The sequence below is a fragment of the Colobus angolensis genome, unplaced genomic scaffold (assembly GCF_000951035.1).
Source record: "Colobus angolensis palliatus isolate OR3802 unplaced genomic scaffold, Cang.pa_1.0 Scaffold220, whole genome shotgun sequence".
Taxonomy (NCBI): domain Eukaryota; kingdom Metazoa; phylum Chordata; class Mammalia; order Primates; family Cercopithecidae; genus Colobus; species Colobus angolensis.
Genome location: NW_012115378.1, coordinates 5550712 through 5570718, shown reverse-complemented (window position 1 = coordinate 5570718; position 20007 = coordinate 5550712). Strand labels below are relative to the sequence as shown.

The following is a 20007-nucleotide window of genomic DNA, read 5'->3' as shown; positions in this document are numbered from 1 at the left end:
CATGAGGTCAGGAGTTCAAGACCAGCCTGACTAATATGGTGAAACTCTGTCTCTACTAAAATACAAAAATTAGCTGGGCGTGGTGGTGGGCACCTGTAGTCCCAGCTACTAGGGAGGCTGAGGCAAGGAGAATCACTTGAACCCAGGAGGCAGAGGTTGCAGTGAGCCAAGATCGCACCACTGTATTCCAGCCTGGGCAACAGAGCGAGACTCAGTCTAAAAAAAAAAATCGTTGGGAAGGGAAGAAAATCAGCAATAGAAGAGAAATGGAAAATACTCTTGGGGGGCTAAGGAAGCTGAGTAAGGGAGTCCCAAATCTTGACCTCATACAGATACATGTGAAAATTTTAATTTCAACACCATTTAAGAATCACATGTCATATAGATGTATACTACAGTCTGAAGCAGGGAGACCAGGTTTGTTTTAATTCCTTAAAAATCTGTTTATTCTAGGCACTTACAGATACACCCTTTTTTAAAATAAAGGAAGAAGAGCCAGGATAGTTCTGGAAAATAAACAAAGCTTTGCAACTAAAGGGATTGCTCCATTGCTGCCTCCTGAATTTTTCCGCCATGACACGCATGGTTGCTATCAGTCTCACACAGTGTGTACAGAAAGTAATGCTGATCAACAATCTGTGGAACATTTTTCCTGTAAGTCTGGGCAATGACTGGTTATGATTTAGAAATCAAGTCTGGGCCGGGTGCAGTGGCTCACGCCTGTAATCCCAGCACTTCGGGAGGCCAAGGCAGGTGGATCACCTGAGGTCAGGAGTTCAAGACCAGTCTGGCCAAAACGGCAAAACCCCATCTCTACTAAAAATACAAAAATTAGCTGGGTGTGGTGGCATGTGCCTGTAATCCCAGCTACTTGGGAGGCTGAGGTGGGATAATCACTTGAACCAGGGAGGTGGAGGTTGCAGAGAGCGGAGATTTCACCACTGTACTCCAGCCTGGGCGACAGAGTGAGACTGCATCAAAAAAAAAAAAAAAAAAGCAAGCAAGCAAGCAATCAAGTCTGGTAGCCTCTGTCCAAAAAGTGAGAGCTTTTGCTAATGCAGCAGAAAATAAAACTGATTACCAACAATAAAGGTATTAACAATTATAAAATATCTGAGTTTTCCATCTTGGGCACCACTGACATTTTGGGCTGGGTGATTCTTTGTCACACAGAGGCTGTCCTGTGCAGTGTAGGAAGTTCAGCAACATCCTTGGCTTCTGCCTACCAGATTTCACTATCTTCCCAGCCTCCTGCCGTAGGGTGGGGAAGTGGGTGCAAACTTTCAACTTTGTTAAGAACCAACTCAACTTTGTTGAGAATTGTTTTTCTCAAATGAGGAGGTAAGAGAGTTAAAAACTGTGACAAATTCCTGAATAGATATTTTGATCCCAACAAGTCAACCTACCAAACACACTCCCACACAGATGAATCTGGCATAGTACTGCAAATATATAGCCAGAATATTTCATTCATCAGATTTTTCTAGATTTTTATATGTAGAACAAAGAATTCCTCCTACTAGATGCAGAAAATAAGTAATTGCCAAATATACATAAAACTATCAAATCTTTATGGTATCAATCTTTTAGAGCCTGAGATTTTTGTGCACCATTTTTCTCCAACACACAATCTTTTACTCCAAATGTACTTTTCTGTGGAACTCCGATCTCTAACATATCTGTCAAGCCCAAGAACTAAAAGGACATTCTTGCCAGTTTAGAGGTCCAATACCTGACAAGATGTGAAACTTCTCTGCTAGAAAACCCTGAGGGTCCCAAAAGATTACAAAGAGGTTTTTTTGTTGTTGTTGTTGGTTTCTTACTCTATTTCTTATTAGGAAGAACCTAGAAAATTCTTCCTTTAATAATAAACAGAGTAAGAAAAAGTGTGCAAAAGCAAGTGCCTGTGCTAAGGAAGTTAATTTTTAAAAATGTTTCCTTAAAAGCAAGGGGAAAAAATTTTAAAACTTTTCTCAGAATTATCTTTCGCTCCCTTTTCCTCATTCCTCTTACCTAAGTATCTGTTGCTTCCTCCTGAGCATCTCCCTCCCAGCCTAGATCAGGTATTAATTATCTTTTATCAGGTCTATTTTAACAACTTCCTAACTAGTTCTACCTGCAGTTTCTCACTATCTTCTCATCCTCCATTCCTGACCAATGTAACTCACCTACAGGGGACGGAGGATGCTTGCCTTCACTTAATCTTTCTTAAAAGTAGATTCTGGGAGGAACTCCCCAGGGCACAGAGATTACAGCTGCCATTATTCAGTCTGGAATTTGCTCCAAACTAGGTTTCTAACTCTATCTCCTAAATACTCCTTCCCCTCTATCCCACAGCCAGTTGTTACCTTCAGGAATGGTGCCTGGTACTCTATCTAGAATGCCCTTGACCTCGTTCACCTGAAGGCCTCCCACTCCTAGACAGCCATCATGACTCCTTACTCAACAATTCCATGGCATTTTGCTTGCACCTGTTAGAGCACACACAATCACCATTCCCTGTCAATATCTCAGAGCTGTACCTGCCTGGCTGGAGGGAATTTAAGACACCTGACTTGTTCTCCAGGTAGTTCTCAGGCATCTTTGCTGTTTCTCTTTGAAAGAAGAATCCATTTCAGTTGGGTTAAAATTATTTATTGAGTCCTTAAACTATTCAAGGCTGTGTTACATGCTGTATGAGACAGGACTGTCCTCAAGGAGCCTTTAGTGGTGGGAGGAGTGAGAGCAAGATAAACAGTCATGGGTGCAAATTAATACAGGGATTCTGAAGGGGCAGGATCTACATGGTGAGAAAGATTACGAAAAGCTTCTTGAAGAAGGTGGTAGTTGAGGCCGGATTTCACTATTCTTCTTGAGGAAGGTGGTGTGGTTGGGGCAGGATTTCCTATTGGGTGGTAGCTATGATGTGTGAGCCCTCCAAGCAGGAGACACAGGAGGGAACAAGGCAGGGCAGAGCCTACCTGAGCAACAACAAACAGCCAGGTGTAGCGAGTGCCTGCTGGGGTGTCTGCTGGAGAATGACGCGTGTAGTCAAAGGAACCCCAGACCTCAGAAGGGCCCAGCGTTAGACCAGAGTTTATACTCACAAAGGAAACATCTCTGAAAACTCCTGGCTAGCTGGTAAAATAATAGAGCTGTACTTGAAAAAAATAATCTGATAGTAACACAGGTGACTGACTGGAGGAGGAAAGGGAGGCACAGTCAGGGTAGGCTGGAAAGGAGGAGGAGTTTTGAAAGGAATTGTGTAGACAGAAAATCAACAAGAGTTGCTGCATAATTACTCTGTGGGTCAGGAGGAAAGGACCCTAGGTGGCTAGAGAACTGGGACTGGGTCCCACACAAGGTGACCGGTTTTATTAAAGGAAAAGAGTTGGGACTACAAAATGCTATGAAGGGCTGTAAGGAAAAATGTAATTGCCACTGAGAAACGTATGGAATATAGAAGGCACGAACAGAGAAACGGAATCTTTCACATGTCGGTGTGTCCACTGCATTTGGTTTACCTACCACGATTTTTAACATCTAAAAAATAAAAGCTCTGTTTACTTTGCTTGTCTCACACTCACGCACTGGCTTGACTCACTATTAGGGACAAACCCTATGGTGTTCTGTAAACCAGTTCTAACATGTTGGAGGCACTGTGCAATGTATACCTCACCAAAAATCAACACAGACATGTCTGAATCATCTACCGCCTTGCTCCAAATGTCAGAAAAGTTCACATGGTACACATAGTTTGTTGTTTTCCTGTTGCAGTACACTCAACAACTACAGAAATGGGTCAGGGTTAACAGAAAGCCAGCACACGACTTCCCTGGATAGTGACTCACAATGGCAAGCGATTCCAAGCCTAAAAAATGGAGCAGAGTGACTTCAATTCAGGAAGTTTTGCTAGCACTGCAATCAGTTTTGGAATCCATGAAGTCTGTTTTCCACAAATAGAAAAACCTCAAAGAAATTTCTAAAAAAGAACCTTTTAAAAGGTCACACTACTTCTTAGAGGTCCAAATCCAATATGGAAATCAAATTATGAAGTGAGACAAGCACTTTCCCACCTATGCTATAAACACTCCATTAACAGTGTGGTCACAGGCAGTTTGTTCAAACTTTCCACCTGATGTTAATCACATTATCTCATAAGTTAGATTATATTTGAACTGGAGTTAGCCCTTTCAAGTAACCAACTTTCCACTAAGTACCTAAATGTAAGTATAAAGAAATGGAAAACAGTAGCCTAGGGGTTTTGAACCCCAGATGCCATCCCTGTTTTGTGCTAGAATTTTCGTGGTTTTTTTTTAAAATACTATACTTTCTGTTTGTAGATTTAGTAAATAATTTGCAAGGATTCTGAATAAACAGGCTGAAATGTGAAAATAGCAATCAAAAGACTCTAAAATTTTTAGAGCTTTACTGGCATTTATAGAGCAATCTAGAAAAGCCATATAGTATGTCACCAAATAATTCTGCAACGTATTTGCTCACATTCTCCCTTTCCATGTCTCTCATAAAGCTTTTATTTTAAGAAAATAATTTTTTTAAAAGTTCCTTTCTTTCCAAGTTTTACATACACCAATCCAAACTTTGTCCCCTTTAATACTTAAATCACTACCATCAACTGGGTCAGCCGCTAGAAACCAGCCACAGCTGGGAGCAATCAGGTTTCCATAGGAAGCCATGAGCCGGAAGCTTCTACCACATGGTAAAAACAACATCATTTCTTCCTGAATTCACCCTTCACTGTGTTGTTGCCACAAACATTTAACACTGGAACAAAACAACCCAGTGAAAGATGAACTTTCACCCCTAGAAAAATTAATTAAGACTATGAATAGGATTCAAGGATGGAGGCAGAGTGGTTTTGATAAAAATGCCATATAAGAGTTCAACTCTACAATTTATTTCACCACTGGTGGTTGTGCTGAGTCAATTTTTTCCTTTTTATTACAATAATTTCCAAACATACGGAAAATTCGGGTAATGAACACCCATATACCTTTTACCTAGATTTAACAACTAGTTTGCCAGAGTCATCTATTTTTATGTCCACTTTTGCTCATTTTATAACCACATTTCACCCTTAAATAATTCAGTATGTCTCCCTAAAAAGTGAGGATATTTTCCATCATACTATAATACATTGACTACAAATAACAAACTCACAATAATTCCCTAATCATCTCATCATGAATACCATTCATATTCAAATTTCCTTGAGTTATTCTTAAGCAATGTGAAGTAGGACTAGAAAGCTACATTAAAGATTGGTGACAATCTTCAATCCATTTTTGCAGCAAAGACGCACTTAGATAATCGCTTCATCTTTGTTTTGAGTTAAAATATGAGTGTGAATACCAATGTGTGAAAAATACATTCACCCTCTAACCACAAAAACTATGTTACAGCAGCTATGAAATTTAAGTAAAATGAAGTGGAGAGAGGAAGAGAATAACATTTTTGACTCTTGAGGAAAAAAATGGTAGAGACCATTTCCTAGACAGCAGGCTAATATACTACTTAATTACTTTCTCTCTTTTTCCTCTTCTGAATCATTTCCCTTAGTCTAGAAAGATTTCTCAGATTCCATTATTCTTAAAAATATGAAACACTGGAAAGTCGATTTCACTCCTACGTCCTCTTTCTTGGCTTCCCCTTTTTTTAAATAAAATTTTTATATTTACTTTGCTCCCCCCAAATCAAATGTCATTGGTTTCCCTTTAATGCAAAATATCTTTTCAAAAATAGTTGATCCTTGCTTGCTGCCCACCTTTCACTCATTTTTAACTCTCTTTTGTAATCTAATTTTCCTCAGTTTCCTTACTTGAGACTGCCCTGTTAAACATCACCCAATTCCCTCTTCAACACTTAAAAGACTCTTTCCCCAGGCCTCCAGCCTCTGATCTGATCACCTCCCCAGGCCCAGCAGCTGTCCCCTCGGAGGCCCAAGGAGCTCCCCTGGAAGCTCTTCCTGGAAATTTACTGAGCAATGGGAATGTCACCTGTATGCAGATGACTTGTAAAACTGAAAAAAGTCAAGACATATATCTACTTAATTTTTTCCTAGAGTCAGGATACAAGTAGGGAGCTACTGTGAAAGAAAGAAAAATGAAAGCTTTACCCAACTTCTCGGTTAATTCTAACGGATCTCTCCTCTCTAGGATGACTTCCAAGTAAAAGTGCCTCCTAGCACTTTCCAGGGAATAGTGGAGATGGGGGCAGGCTCTGAAGCCACATATCCTGGGTTCAAATCACACTTATTAACTGCGTATTACTACAAAAACTTAACATCTCTAAACCTCAGTTTGTACTTGTATGAAATATAGATAACAGCAACCATTTCATGAGTTTGTTGTGAAAGTCATACGAAGAAATAAAAGTAAAATGCTGAGTTAACAAACTGCCTAAGAAATGGTAAGCACTAAATAAATTTTAGTTATTGTTAACGATAACCTAAAAATTCAATCATCAAAAATGGTTATTTTTTAGATCTATAACATTTTTTAATGGCAAAATGGCTGAGATAAATGTTCCTCGGCATATTATCTTAGTTCTGAGGACTTCTGAAAAGAAAGTTTGGTTATTTTCCATTTCATCACATAAGCTTTATCCCATGTAACAGGGAAAGTACACCAAGCGTTGTTCAACACTAGTAGTTACTTTTATAAATGGATGATTCATGCTAATTAAACTTGCAACCCAGGAGAATAAAATTAGCTTGTTTCAACATTTCCTTTTGTTCAGTAATTACAATTCAAGGTTATGTTAGATGCCACATTACTATAATTTTGCCCAAGAGACAAACACTGCACATCCCACGTTTTTAAAAACAGGCACTGCTGATACAAATCCAGGTGCTTGCTGAATAAGGGCCTTGAAAACTGCATAAGCAATTCTTACCCATCTTGTGCTCAAGTGTCACTTACTTCTGTACATATTACAACTAAGAGGGAAAGTACTGAGATCATTTTAGCTTGTTATAGATTCACCAGATTTGCAGGAGGATGAGAATTTAAAAATAGAAGCCAAACGTGGCTGGAGTTTATCTCAGATGCTTATGTTCAAATAGCAATCTGTTCATCCATGATGACAGTATCTGTTCATCCATGATGACAGCACACTTGCCACGGAATGCTATACATTTTCATAAACCCACTCAGAATTCCATTACTTTGCAAATCAGCAGGCCACTGATATACAGACACCTCACATTCTGATCTATTTGGTTTCTCAAAGCTGTCTCTTGGTATAGTTTTCTTTGTTGTCTTTCATGACAGAGGGGAGTGAGAGGAGATACCATTTATTTTGTATTACTCACGTGCCAGCACTGTGCTGAGCCATTTACGCAAGTTAGATCTCTGAGAATCTGCACAACATTTTTCTACAGCAGATCTCCATTTTATAGAGTGGAGACTTGGAGCTCAGGACAGCAAATAAAATTCCAGAGAGAATGGCATATTTAGGCTTTCGTGGGGCTTGAGGTTTATATTCTTTTTTTTTTTTTTAAAGTCACATTATGCATACTAAGTTAGGTTTCAGGCCCTAGAAAGGGTCAGCATAAACAAGGGCCTCTGAGACACCAGCTTTAGTGGTAACCAACTGGGGATCTGTGTGACTGATCATGCTGAGCTGCAGAGACAAAAGGAATTTGATGAATAGATACATTAATTGTAGAATAAAAACCATTCAACTTTAGAAATTAAGTTGCTAGGTTTAAAAAGTTTAATATTTGTTTTTGTTTAATAAGTCAGGGCAAAAGTGTGGGAAGAAGAGTTGGTGGGCACGTTGAGCTAGCAATGTCTGACACAGGTCCAGGCAGTTTGGAGTTAGTGTTCTGAGTACACAGAATGCAGAAAAAATCTGAGTTCTGTATTGTATATTTCTTAGGAAAGGTTTGCCCCTTTGGTAGCAATGTGAAGTAGGAAAGTTCAGATTACATTTATCTGTGATGTCTTTTGAATACAATTTCTATGAATGTTGCAATCTCTTTTCTAAACACTGTCAATTTTTCTTAAGTGGGTTCTCTACTATTAGCAAAATACATGATGTTGACTGGACACATTCTCTCAGAATCAATTATTAGGTATACCAAGAAAACACCTTTTGTCTAAAACTTATTTTGCCAGAATAGGGAATGTCTTTATTTTCCCAAAGCACATCTAAATAATTTCAGAATTCAGAATAAGGAGATTCGTATCACCACCATTTCAGCACGAGGTTCTGATAAGAACTACGGAAGTCATAGTTACCTTTTTTCAAAGTTTTACGAAATTATTTTTCATTTTAAAGAATTTCATGAAAATCTCTGATGTAGCATATATCTTTAAAATGCTGAGTTTTATCGCTTTCCAAAATATGCATGAATGGAGCTATGGCCTATGGCTGCCCAGGCTGTGCACTGCCCAACTCCAAGGGACTGTCTTAACAAAGATCACAAAGCAAGGAGTACTGCTTGGAATAGGAAAGTGTAGGAGCCTTGATCAAAGGAGAATACTGATTGAAAAGAATGGCTGCTACGTGTGCCAGAAAATAAGGACATGATTTAAAAAATGAAGGGGGCATGTCACAGTGACACAGGTGCCAGCCTATACCCAAATGCAGAAACATAGGACTCTTTGAAGAAACAAGGACAGCAATATATCATAGTACACTGAATGGCATAAGAATTCATAAGTCCATGCTCATAATAACAGGTAAGTAAAAAAATAAATAAATAGAAGAGAGAAAAAAAAGCCTTTCCTTACAGGAGAATGACGGCTAACAAATACAAGAAGGAAAGATGGAGTTAAGTCAGAAAAGCACTGTTTTGCCACCTTCATAGTAAAAATGGAATCAGACAGTAATCATCAATAGCTACTTAAAAGGGGAGTGGTGGGGGGAGAAGATTTAGGGAAACAGCAAGATAGTTACAGAGTCTAAAAGTATGTACTCTCAAATTTCCCAGTAATGGTAATTATTGTAAGTAAATGGTAATTATACAGCAGAGAAACTGGACAATATGTTAATCAAATGATCAAAACTAAGATCACCAATAAGGAGCAAAGGACATCCCTTGCCACTATCACAACACAGAGCAGATTAGCCAAGACTGCGTAGCCTCATCCAATCATGAGGACACGGGGAAACCCAAACTGAGGGTTGTTTTAGAAAATAATTTGCCTGTATTCTTTAAAAAATGTCTATATCATGAAACACAAAGATGGCTGAGGAACTTGTTCCAGATTAAAGGAGACTAAAGAGATACAAGAGCAAAATACTAGAAGTGGTCCTAGACTGGATGTCGTTCTGGAGAGGAAAAAAAATACAGTAAGGTCTTATTGGGACAATCAACAAAACTGGAACATGAACAGTAGATTAAAGTATTAAATGTACTGAATTTGCTACCAGTGTTGTGGTTACATAAGAGGATATCCTTGTTCTTAGGAAATACACAGTGAAGTATTAGGCGGATGTATGCTGTCTACTCTCAAATAACCGAGAAAAAAATAAATAGCATGTTTGTCTGTATTTTTATGTGCATTTGGTGGGGAGGGAGGAGGGTTAAGAATGATGAAAAACAAATGTCACAAAATGATGCTAAAAATGGGTAAAACCGGGGAAATGGCACAAGGGAGTAAACTATACTACTGCAACTTCAAAATAAAATTACAAAAGCAAAACAAACAGCAGCAGCCCAAATAACATTGAGGGGTGCCAGTATTCAACTAGCTTGAATGAAGAGAAAAGTAATTCAACTTGTAAGTAGTGCAGGAGAAAGAATTAAATCCTTAGAAACATTTAGTTGCTAACATGATCATAATCATCACCATTAACATTTATGGAGGCTTACTAAGTGGTAAACACTCTGAAAGGTGTTTCTCTTTCAATCTTCATAATTACCCTAAGAGAAAGGCACTATAATTATCTTCACTTTATAGATGAGGAAACAAAGGTTTAAAGAGGTTTAGTAACTTGCCCAAAGTAATATAGACAAAAAAATGGCAGAATGAGAAATCAAACTACGTCATTTGATTACAAAGCTGGTGGGCTTTACTACTCTGTTAAACATTTTTAATTACCGTTTATTAACTGTCCTCAAAGAAAGTGAGATTCATTTCAACCTAAAAGAAATTCTGAAAAATTGGTAACATATACATATATAAGGGTTTCCTCTAATTAAAAGTAGAGCACAAATAAGCTAGGGAGACATAAATGATTTTTGGTCTCCACAATGTATTATATGCTCTCTTTCTTCCAAGGGCTAAACCTGGCAATAAACAGATTCTTGGAAACAAAATATATCCACTATAACCTTGAAATGATCAATCATATCAAGACTCATAGGTCTCCATTTTACACTGTAATCAAAACATTCTCCCAGGCCAGGTGTGATGGCTCATACCTGTAATCCCAACATTTTGAAAGGCCAAAGCAGGTGGATGGCTTGAGACCTGGAGTTTGAGACCAGCAACAAAGCAAGAACTGGTCTCTACAAAAAATTTAAAAGTTGGCTGGGCATGGTGCCAGGTACAAGCCTGTAGTGCCAGCTACTCAAGAGGCTGAGGTGGGAGGATCCCTTGAGCCCAGTAGTTCAGGGCTGCAGTGAGCCATGATCACACCACTGCACTCTGGCCTGGGTGACAGAGTGAAACCTTGTTTCAAAACAAACAAACAAACAAACAAAAAACACTTATAAAACCACACTGCCTTCTTATTTACCTGTTTGTAAGATTTTTTTTTTTTAAAAACTACTAAATCACTAAATTTGTTTTTGTAAAGCAGGTTTCATGGTGCTATCTTAAGACATGAAACCCAAAACAAAATGATCAGCTGGAATCTATTTGTACCTCAAAACTTCTACTTAAACTTCTTGTTGAAAATTCAGGAAGACAGCTTAGAACATTTAGACACTCATGACCAACCATTCATTCTATTTTGTTTAACGGCAAATAATCATGAACTATTTGGTACTATTTCAAGCTTTTCTTTCTTTAATATATTTTCTCTCCTTTCTGTTGAATGATGTGATCTTCGTGCCCATATTTCCTCTTAGTCTTGGCACCTCCATTTCATTTTTTAAAAATGTATTATTTGCAACATAATCTATCATCTTCCTTATGGATCAAAAGGAAGCTGCTCAACAATATCACATCTTTCTTCCCAATGGAAGCTGGATGGTTCTTTTAAAAAAAAGAAGTTCCAAACACCAAAATATTTACAAACATTTGTGGGTGTTTGAGGAAATCTTATCTCACATTGTGGATGCTCATTCTAGAATAACGGGTTCCCAACACTGGCTGTATATTTTAACCATGGGGAGCTTTTAAAAATTCTGGTATCCAGCCAACACTCCAGACCAATTAACTTCTGCAGGTAGGACCCTACATCAGTCTTTTTAGAGCTCTCCAGGTGAATCTAATGTATAACCAAGTTTGCGATCCCTGAGTTGAACACCCATGGCCACAAAGAATTATCTTTTGAGTGCAGATCCAAAGGCTTCAGGTGTTTCCTATAATTGGTATAACTTGTGAAGGACTGTATAGTCCAACTGGTGAGTGTGCACACAGGAAAAGGTAACTGAATGAAGACTGAGGACGTGTGCTAAATGAATGGGACACATCAGGAGACCATGTGGGGCTGCAGAGGATGGCTGCACCCTCCTGATGAAATGATGAGCTGAGGGAGGCAACTCCAGCCAGTCAGAGACTGCGTAAATGGAAAAGTGTCTAGTATGTTCAGAAAACAGTGAGATGACTAATGTAGCTAGAGTAGGAGGTTCACTCTCTGGAGTAGAAAAGATCAGTTTGGAGAAGTAGACTAGAACCAGCCTCTGGAAGGCATTCAACAAAAATCAAAGAATCTAGTGGCAGGATGCAGTCTCTAAGGGGGTTTGAGGAAGTGATAAAATGAGGGCACTCTTGGGAAGACTGATTTGACAGAGCTTTTCACAATGATTTTGGGGGAAAGACTAAAATGTAATTTCCTCATAGAAGAATACAGCAGATTAGGTAAAAGAATATAGGATGAAGCAATGTAGCAATTTACCTTTCTTTCCAGTTTTCCACAAAGACAGAAACAGAATTTGGATTTGCTGAAAATAGCATGGATCTCACTGCTAGTAGGAACCACTCTGATGAGAGAATGGGTAGGGTAGGGGGTTTGTTTCATTCTCTGCCCCTATGAAAATTGCCCCATTTGCCTGAGTTACAATCTAATAGATGTAATGCTTTCTACAATTATTCATTTCTCTCTTCTTCCATGAAGGCTATTCTTAGGGCTAGGAAATACAATTCTAGAGGACTAAGTTTTAGGCCAGAGAAATTTTGTTTTCTTATCATTTTTTTGAGTAAGGATTTTTGAGAAGCTAAGTAATGCCTGGATTGTATCGGCAATTGAAGATTCCCAGGAATCAAAAATGGTACCAAACTATTCATTCATTCATTAAATATTCATCAAACAAATACCATTTGTTGTGTCTAGACAGTGGGAATACAGTAAGGTCCCTTTTCCAAATAATAACTCTCTGGGCACTGTAAAGGGGTTATTTGAGAACACAATGGCAGTCCAGGGCTACACAATTTATGGTTAGTTGATTAAGATATTCTGAACAGACTTGGAAAATACTGAACAATAATAGAGAAAAGACTAAGATCCTTTATATAATGTATTATAAGTGCCCGAAAAAGCATATGGTAACGTAAGTTTTTTTTAATGGCATTTATAAGCTATCACTATTTAGAGCTTATTTAAGCCACTAGATGTATCCCAAGCTCCTAGAACAGTACTGGCACACTGAATATACTCAATAAAAATCAGTTAAATGGCACTGTTGCATTGAGTCGAGTTCAAAGTGAGGTGAGAAGGCAGGTATTACCCTCATTTAACTAAAGCAGCGAAGGCATCTCAGTTGCCTGTAATCTAAATGCCTATTGAAAGCAGAGACATATCCAGGTATGTGAGCTACCAATCCAATACTTTTAAAACCAGACCACAGTGTTAATTTGTGACACGGAATCTTGTGAAATCTTCACAAAGTCATTCACAAAAGCAATGCTCAAACTGTATACAGGATTCCTCAGAGACATGACCCCCTGAAGCTCCCAGGTTGGCTACATGTATTGATTTTAATTCCAAGACAATAGACGTGTTTTATTTTTAAAATTTCTATCTTATAAATACCTAATAAGAATCCCCATTTAACTACATGCATTAATTAGAAAGACTTCTAACAAAATGAAGCTGAGCTTTCACTGATCGATAATCACACACAAATGTTTGCTTCTCTAAGTCATTCTACTTTGTAGTTTACAGACAATTCTTAGAGGAAAAGTTTAGCTATTCACATCCCCTTTGTCTCTCTGCCTCGTCTTGGCCCTTGGAGGAGTCTTACCTGCATAATGTACCGGAATCTCTATCTTTGGCCCAATGACATAGTGACCCTCCTCCAAGCTGTGGGCAGTAATGGTGGTCCACTGGCGGCAGGAATGAATCAGCAGGTAGTCATTTTCCCGCAGCCCTTCTACGCACTCTCCTAGGAAATATAATTTTATATGAGAAACTCAGAATTCATCATCTGCTTACTCTATACTTTGCAATAAAATTTCATTAGTTAAAACTTGACTAATACAGAAGTTGATAGTTCATCCTGAGATAAAGTTTACCTCTGAATTGGTTTTTTTTTTCAAAGGGTATTCCACACCAAGCTGACAACTGTACATAGAAGTCCATAAAAATGTTTCCCACTGATTTGCAAATAGATATTCAAATATCACATTATACCTAAATGATTCTATTTTAATGATAATAAAACATTTATTAAGTACCTAGGATACATTAGATACTCTTTAGATGCTTTGCATATACTGTTTCATGTAATAAGATAACTTTCGGAGGTAGGTAAAAGGTAATGCTCCTTCTTTGCAGGTGAGAAAAATCAGTTTGAAATGTTAACATGTCTAAGCTCACAGATTTAATCAACTGAAATGCAAGGATTCAAAGCTAGGTCAGATGGATTGAAAGCTTACGATTTAATCACTACAATAAAGCTACAAAAATAAATAATCTTATCTCTGTTGAGAGAGTACTTGAAATTAAATGCTCACAGTTCCTTTTAAATTTTATGTTTGCCAATTTTCTCTGGCCTCCTGCCAAACTTCCCAATCAATTAAAGATAATGATTTCTAGCACACAAATGAAATTTCTTTTCATTTTAATATTTTCTGAAGTAACTTTTCAGCATTTGAACTGACGACAAACTATTTCAAAAGAGAAATTCATTCCCTGAAACTTAAAAAATGTTTTTCTAGCTGCTGAAATAATCCATCCCCTTAATCCTAGTTTAGTAATTTTAAGTGCTCAAAGAAAATTAGCCTGAAAAGGCTAATTTTTTATATAGAAAACAGCCTTCCTTATTTTGACATTTAGTATATTACAGTAATTAAGTTATTAGTGATTTAACTGTGTGTTTTGAAATGGCATTTGTAGATCTCTCAAAAATTATTAAAAGTTTCAGTACTTTTGCAATAGAGGAGACTGTAATGATCAACTTGGGTATCCCAACCTAAACTATCTAATTTGATTCCAAAACAGTAATGCTACAACCTTTAAAACAGTCTTGGCCTGGCATGGTGGCTCATGCCTATAATCCCAACACTCCAGCTGAGAGGACTGCTTGAGTCCAGGAGTTTGAGACATGCATGGGGAACAAGGCAAAACCCCATCTCTACAAAAAAAAAAAAATACAAAAATTAGCCAGGTGTGGTGGTGCATATCTGTAGTCCCAGCTACTCAGGAGGCTGAGATGGGAGGATCGCTTGAGCCTGGGAGGTGGAAGCTACAGTGAGCTGAGATTGTGCCACTGCACTCCAGGCTGGGTGACAGAGCGAGATTCTGTCTTAAAAAATAAAAATAAAAATAAAATAAAATAAAATAAAAAGATTAAAACAGTCTCAAAGCAGGAATACTTTACAGCACAAAATACAAAGAGTTAAAAACTTTATAAGGGGACAGGGAGAGAAAAGAAACAGATCTGGAAGTAGAGGTACATTAGCAGGAGGGGCAGAATCCAATTCATCAGGGGGGATTTTTCAAACCAGGCTCTGCTGCCCATCACCTCTTGAGAAGATGTGGCCTCCTTTTTTCAGAAAGATACTGCCTGGGGGTCAATGGTACTCATGAGCCCTTTGTATCCCTCAACCACCTTAGGGCAGGAAGGAAAAATCTAGAACTGCTGCTCCAAAGGAGAAATCACGCAGCCCCCTGTTGAGCGTATGCACAGTAGGCAGGAGTTGCAAGCAGCAGGTTCAGAGTCCCGCAGGTTCAGATCTGGTCTCAAGAGATGTTCTGCTACCCACCACGGTGTGGTCTTGGGCAGGAACCTCCTCCTGTCACCTGTGAGACAGAGTTATTACTACAACAGGCCCTGCTGCACAGAGTGCATGTGGAGATGCACAGAGGCAGCGAACGGAAAGTGTGTAGCACCAGGTCTAGCAGGTATTAGCAGTGATCAGGAGACATAAGTTATTAATTTTATGGTATGCTTTTTTCCTCCTAAAATGTAATGCTTCTATAAATACTGTAATTCAAGTTATATTAACCTTTAACAAATTAGGAAATGACCTTCAGAGGAGTCGAGAAACTTGCCCAAAGCTGCACAGCTTAGCAAGTGGCAGAAGCTGACTTTGGGGTCTCTCTCCATCTCTTTCCTGCTCTTCCAATGCCACAATGTCCCTTACCTTGAAAACCACTGACAATAATCCAAAGAACAGGGAGAAACTGACCTTTGGCTTCAAGTTTCATTCATTCACTCAACCAATATAACAAGCACTGTTCTGAGTGCTAGGCACACACCAGTGAACAAACCCAAGATCACTCACTGCCCCAGGGCACCTACTATTCAACAGGGAGAAAACAGCCAACACCAGTAACAAACATAGGTAATTAAATTACAAATTAATTCGAAGGTGAGAGATGCTGGGGGGGGAAGTAATGGGTAAGATGATCAGGATTATCTAGAACAGGGGACAGTTCACACATTTATTTTTAACTATTCCAACAAACATTCATTCGTTATCCAACAAACATTTATTATTTTTTATGCAAATGGCAATGAGCGAGTGGGCAAAAATATAAAGAAGACTTGGTCCCTACATTCAAGAACTCATTCTTGAGGGTGAGGTGGGTTCCTATGTAATTTTACATAAGAGAAGCCATGATGAGTGCTATGCAAGAGGAATACGAAATGCAGAGCAGAGATCGGGATTTCAGCAGAGGAGATCAAGAAAAATGTGAAAGGGCAAATACAGCACGTGAGCTGCTCTTTCTTTGAAGAATGAGCTGGGCTTAGGTAAGAGAGAGGCAAAGGGGAACCACTGAAGGGTTCTGGATGAGAAGATGGTCAAAGCTCTGCTTTAGAAAAATTAATCTGGTGGAACTCTAAAAGATGGATTGGAGAAGAGAAACCAGAGACATGGGGCGGAAGCAGAAAACCCAGAGGTAGAACACACTGCCATTCAGGGGGAAATAAACGTTGTTTTCTGCAACTAAATTGTTGTATCATAAAAACTGTTTTAATTTTATCCCACAGTGGGCTCTAAAGAGGCAGCCAAGAAACAACTGCAGTCAAGTTAATCAAAATGAAAATTTAATGTTAAGTCCTACTGCTAGCTGGTGTAGTAAACACTCCAGTAAGAGGATTCAGAATCATTTTTAAAGCCATAAAGTAGTAAGAAACCAATGCCTATTTTTGAGCTTATGTATTTTTTTTATTTTATTTTAACTGAGCTGTGTGCCTGCTTTAGGCAAAATAAGTTCCAGAAAAATTGTCCAGAAATAAAACTTAATATAATCACTTAAAATATCCTGGGGTAGGCCACTAATAGAGACATTACACTAAATGAATTCATAAAGTAAACAATTTTGTGACATAATTATTCTGTTGCTTAACTACTACATATAATGTACTAAAATTTACATATTTAACTCAATGATGTAGTAAGGAGAAGTCTAAAAGAACTGCATGTCAAATTCCAAAATATGTGAATGCCATCCTGAAATTTCCCCACATTTAACATGCTTCTGGGATATGCTTGGATTTTACTTGCCCCATTTGACCTTGATCCTTTCAACATTAAGGCTTACCTACCTGTTAAAATAATTTTTAACACTAGGATAACTAGAATCCATGAAATCTGCAAAGTTAGTCTGCTTAAAAAAAAAAGGATTCAATTTCAAAATCCAAAATAAACATTTATAAGCTGGACATGCACAAATGGGTAATTCTCTTTTCTGCTCCTTTGGCTTCTGGGCCAACAGATCTCCTGAGCCACCTTTCTGATCCCTGCTTGCTATTTTCTCTCAGTGCTTTCTCCTTGACATTTGCTATAACTGTAGGAGTTATTGAGGCTCCACCCCTTAGCCTGTTCACCCTGTCTCCTCTACAATCTTACATATTTCTCAAGAATTCAATTAGTTGCAGACAACTCCGAAATCCTTGTTAATACCAGTTGCTAACTTTTATTCTGAGTCCTATTCTAGACTTTATCTCCTACACATTTCTAACTAGATGTCCCTCTGCCCTTCATTAGGCATCATATATTCAATCACTACACACTTACTGAGGGCCAATTATGTTCTAGGACGTGGAAACTTGGTAATGAACCATGTACCTGTGCTTGTGGAGTGGATCTTTTGGCTGGATTTTCAATCTTTTCTTTCTTTCTTTTTCTTTTATTGAGACAGTCTTGCTCTGTTGCCCAGGCTGAAGTACAGTGGTGTGATCTCAGCTCACTGCAACCTCTGTCTCCCAGCTTTAAGCGATTCTCATGCCTTAGCCTCCCGAGTAGCTGGGATTTCAGGCATGCACCACTACACCCAGCTAACTTTTGTATTTTTAGGTTTTACCATTTTAGCCAAGCTGGTCTCAAACTCGTGGCCTCAAGTGATCTGCCTGCTTCGGCCTCCCAAAGTGCTGTGATTACAGGAGTGAGCCACTGTGCCCTGTCTCAATCTTTTTATTCTCCTAATATATTTAAATATTGTTGCAGATAACATTTTAAAAAATGAAAATGTAGTACTACTCACATGCCTTCAACAGTTCCATTCATACAGAATGAGGCGCTGAGTCCAATACTCAAGGTCCCCATGATTTATTTCTAATAGTTTACTACCTTATGTTACCCCCTCCTGCTCCCAACCTACACAAAACCCAAAGGGACCGTTCCCTGCTTACATACATGCTGTATTCTCACTTATATGAGCCCTCTGCTCACTTCAGTTTCCTTGCCTTGGCCTTTATCTCTCAATCCTTACTTACCCAGTTCCTCACCCTAACTCAAGTGCTACCTTTGTGAATGTCTTCCTGATTCTAATCTTTCTTTGTTTTTGTTTTGAGCCAGGTTCTTGCTCTGTTGCCCAGTCCGGCATGAAGTGGTTCAATCACAACTCACTGCAGCGTCAACTTCTCAGGCTCAAGTGATCCTCCTGCCTCAGCCTCCCAAAGCGCTGGGATTACAGGTGTGAGCCACTGAGCCCAGCCCTGGTCCTAATCCTACTCATTTAAACTGCACTGATTTTACAGCTTTGCTTACAGTCTATGCTGAATTTATAAGTTTGTTTTAAAGCTATGAGTACAGAAATCTTAGACCAACTTTTTAATGTTTATGTATTAATATTTAAATGCCAACACAATAAAAATAACTTAACCTGTAGAGATTACAAGCATTTTTTTTCCCTTTTAAAACTGGTCTATACATTCACCAACTTTGAGAAACATGGTTGTAAGGAATAAGGAACAAAGGTATGCAGGACCATAACATGCTATTAATCTTTATTTTGAATATTTCTCCCTGGACACTGAATCTTGTTTTTTTATGCTGATTGTTAAGTATTTCAGCTTTGTCCAAATTGTCATTACCTTCCTTACAGTTGAATGTAGCTGAATTACTGCATAACCATAGTGCCTTTATGAATTAAAGCACCCTTCTGAATTACTTAGGATGGTTGTGAATCAATGTAAGTAGTTATGTAACATCTGTCACAGCAGAACCCAAATCTCTATTAAATGCTTTTTTATTTTTAAACATGAAGAGGAAAGACATTCGGATGACTAAATATAATATGTTAATAATAAACTTGTTAGCTTAACTACTGATGAGTTTTCTTTTAAGGTTGGGATGAATCCAGAGAACAAAACAGACACATGCTCATGTTGGGTTTTTGGGTTTGTTTCTTGCCATTCTTATGTTGCACAAAACAAACCCCAGTTGACAGAACAAATAAAAGGCAAGTATACGTGATTTTAGTTAACTCTGTAAGTTGTGTGCTCGTATATTAAGGTTTTGTTTTTTTTTTTTCACATTTGTGTTTCTTTGTACTTAGAGTATTTCACATCAGAGTAACTGGCTTGGTAAACCATCTGAAGCTGTATCCCTGCAGAAGGCATGCATGTTTAATCCTTTCAACTCCGAAATACCTAACTTTGCAAATATATAACCTTATATGGCAGATTATTTTTCTTTTTAAAGTATGTTTTTATTCTTCATAAGCCTGATTTTTTCTCAGCACTGTGGTAGAGCCTTGTCTATAGTAGTAGACATTTAAATAGTTGTTGACTGACTCATATGGCCCCACTGAAATAATCTGATTTGTTAATACATATATAATAAGAATCAGATTGGCTGAACTTGATATTGTTTTTATCTGTCACAGACATAAACTGTTCCTTATGTCTTAGCTAGATCTATTAAACAATGAATAATTTAGTAAGTTCCATGATTTCTGTCTTGGCACTTATTATCAATCTAATTTAACAGTTGTGCATTATTTTACCAACATCAAAAGGAAAGCTATTCAAGTTATAATACTGTACTTATTCTTCCTCTTTTAATAAATAGTGTGGCATAATTTTAATTATGTTTACTTGTCCTTTTCACATAGAAAGGAAATTTACTGAGTCAGTTAAATACCCAAACCACTGTACTTCTCTTACAATTTTTTTTTTTTTTTTTTTTTTTTTTTTTTTTTTTTTTTTTTTTT

The 20007-nt window shown here is 38.0% G+C and overlaps 1 protein-coding gene across 2 annotated transcripts in view; it reads right to left on the bottom strand.

Moving 5' to 3' along the window:
* Positions 1-20007, bottom strand: part of GAREM (GRB2 associated, regulator of MAPK1) — a 196860-nt gene that overhangs the window by 110099 nt on the left and 66754 nt on the right. For both annotated transcript variants that reach the window (XM_011943719.1, XM_011943720.1), the window contains exon 2: positions 13364-13504. In XM_011943719.1, coding sequence (XP_011799109.1) covers positions 13364-13504 — 141 coding nt within the window. The remainder of the gene's footprint in view (positions 1-13363; positions 13505-20007) is intronic.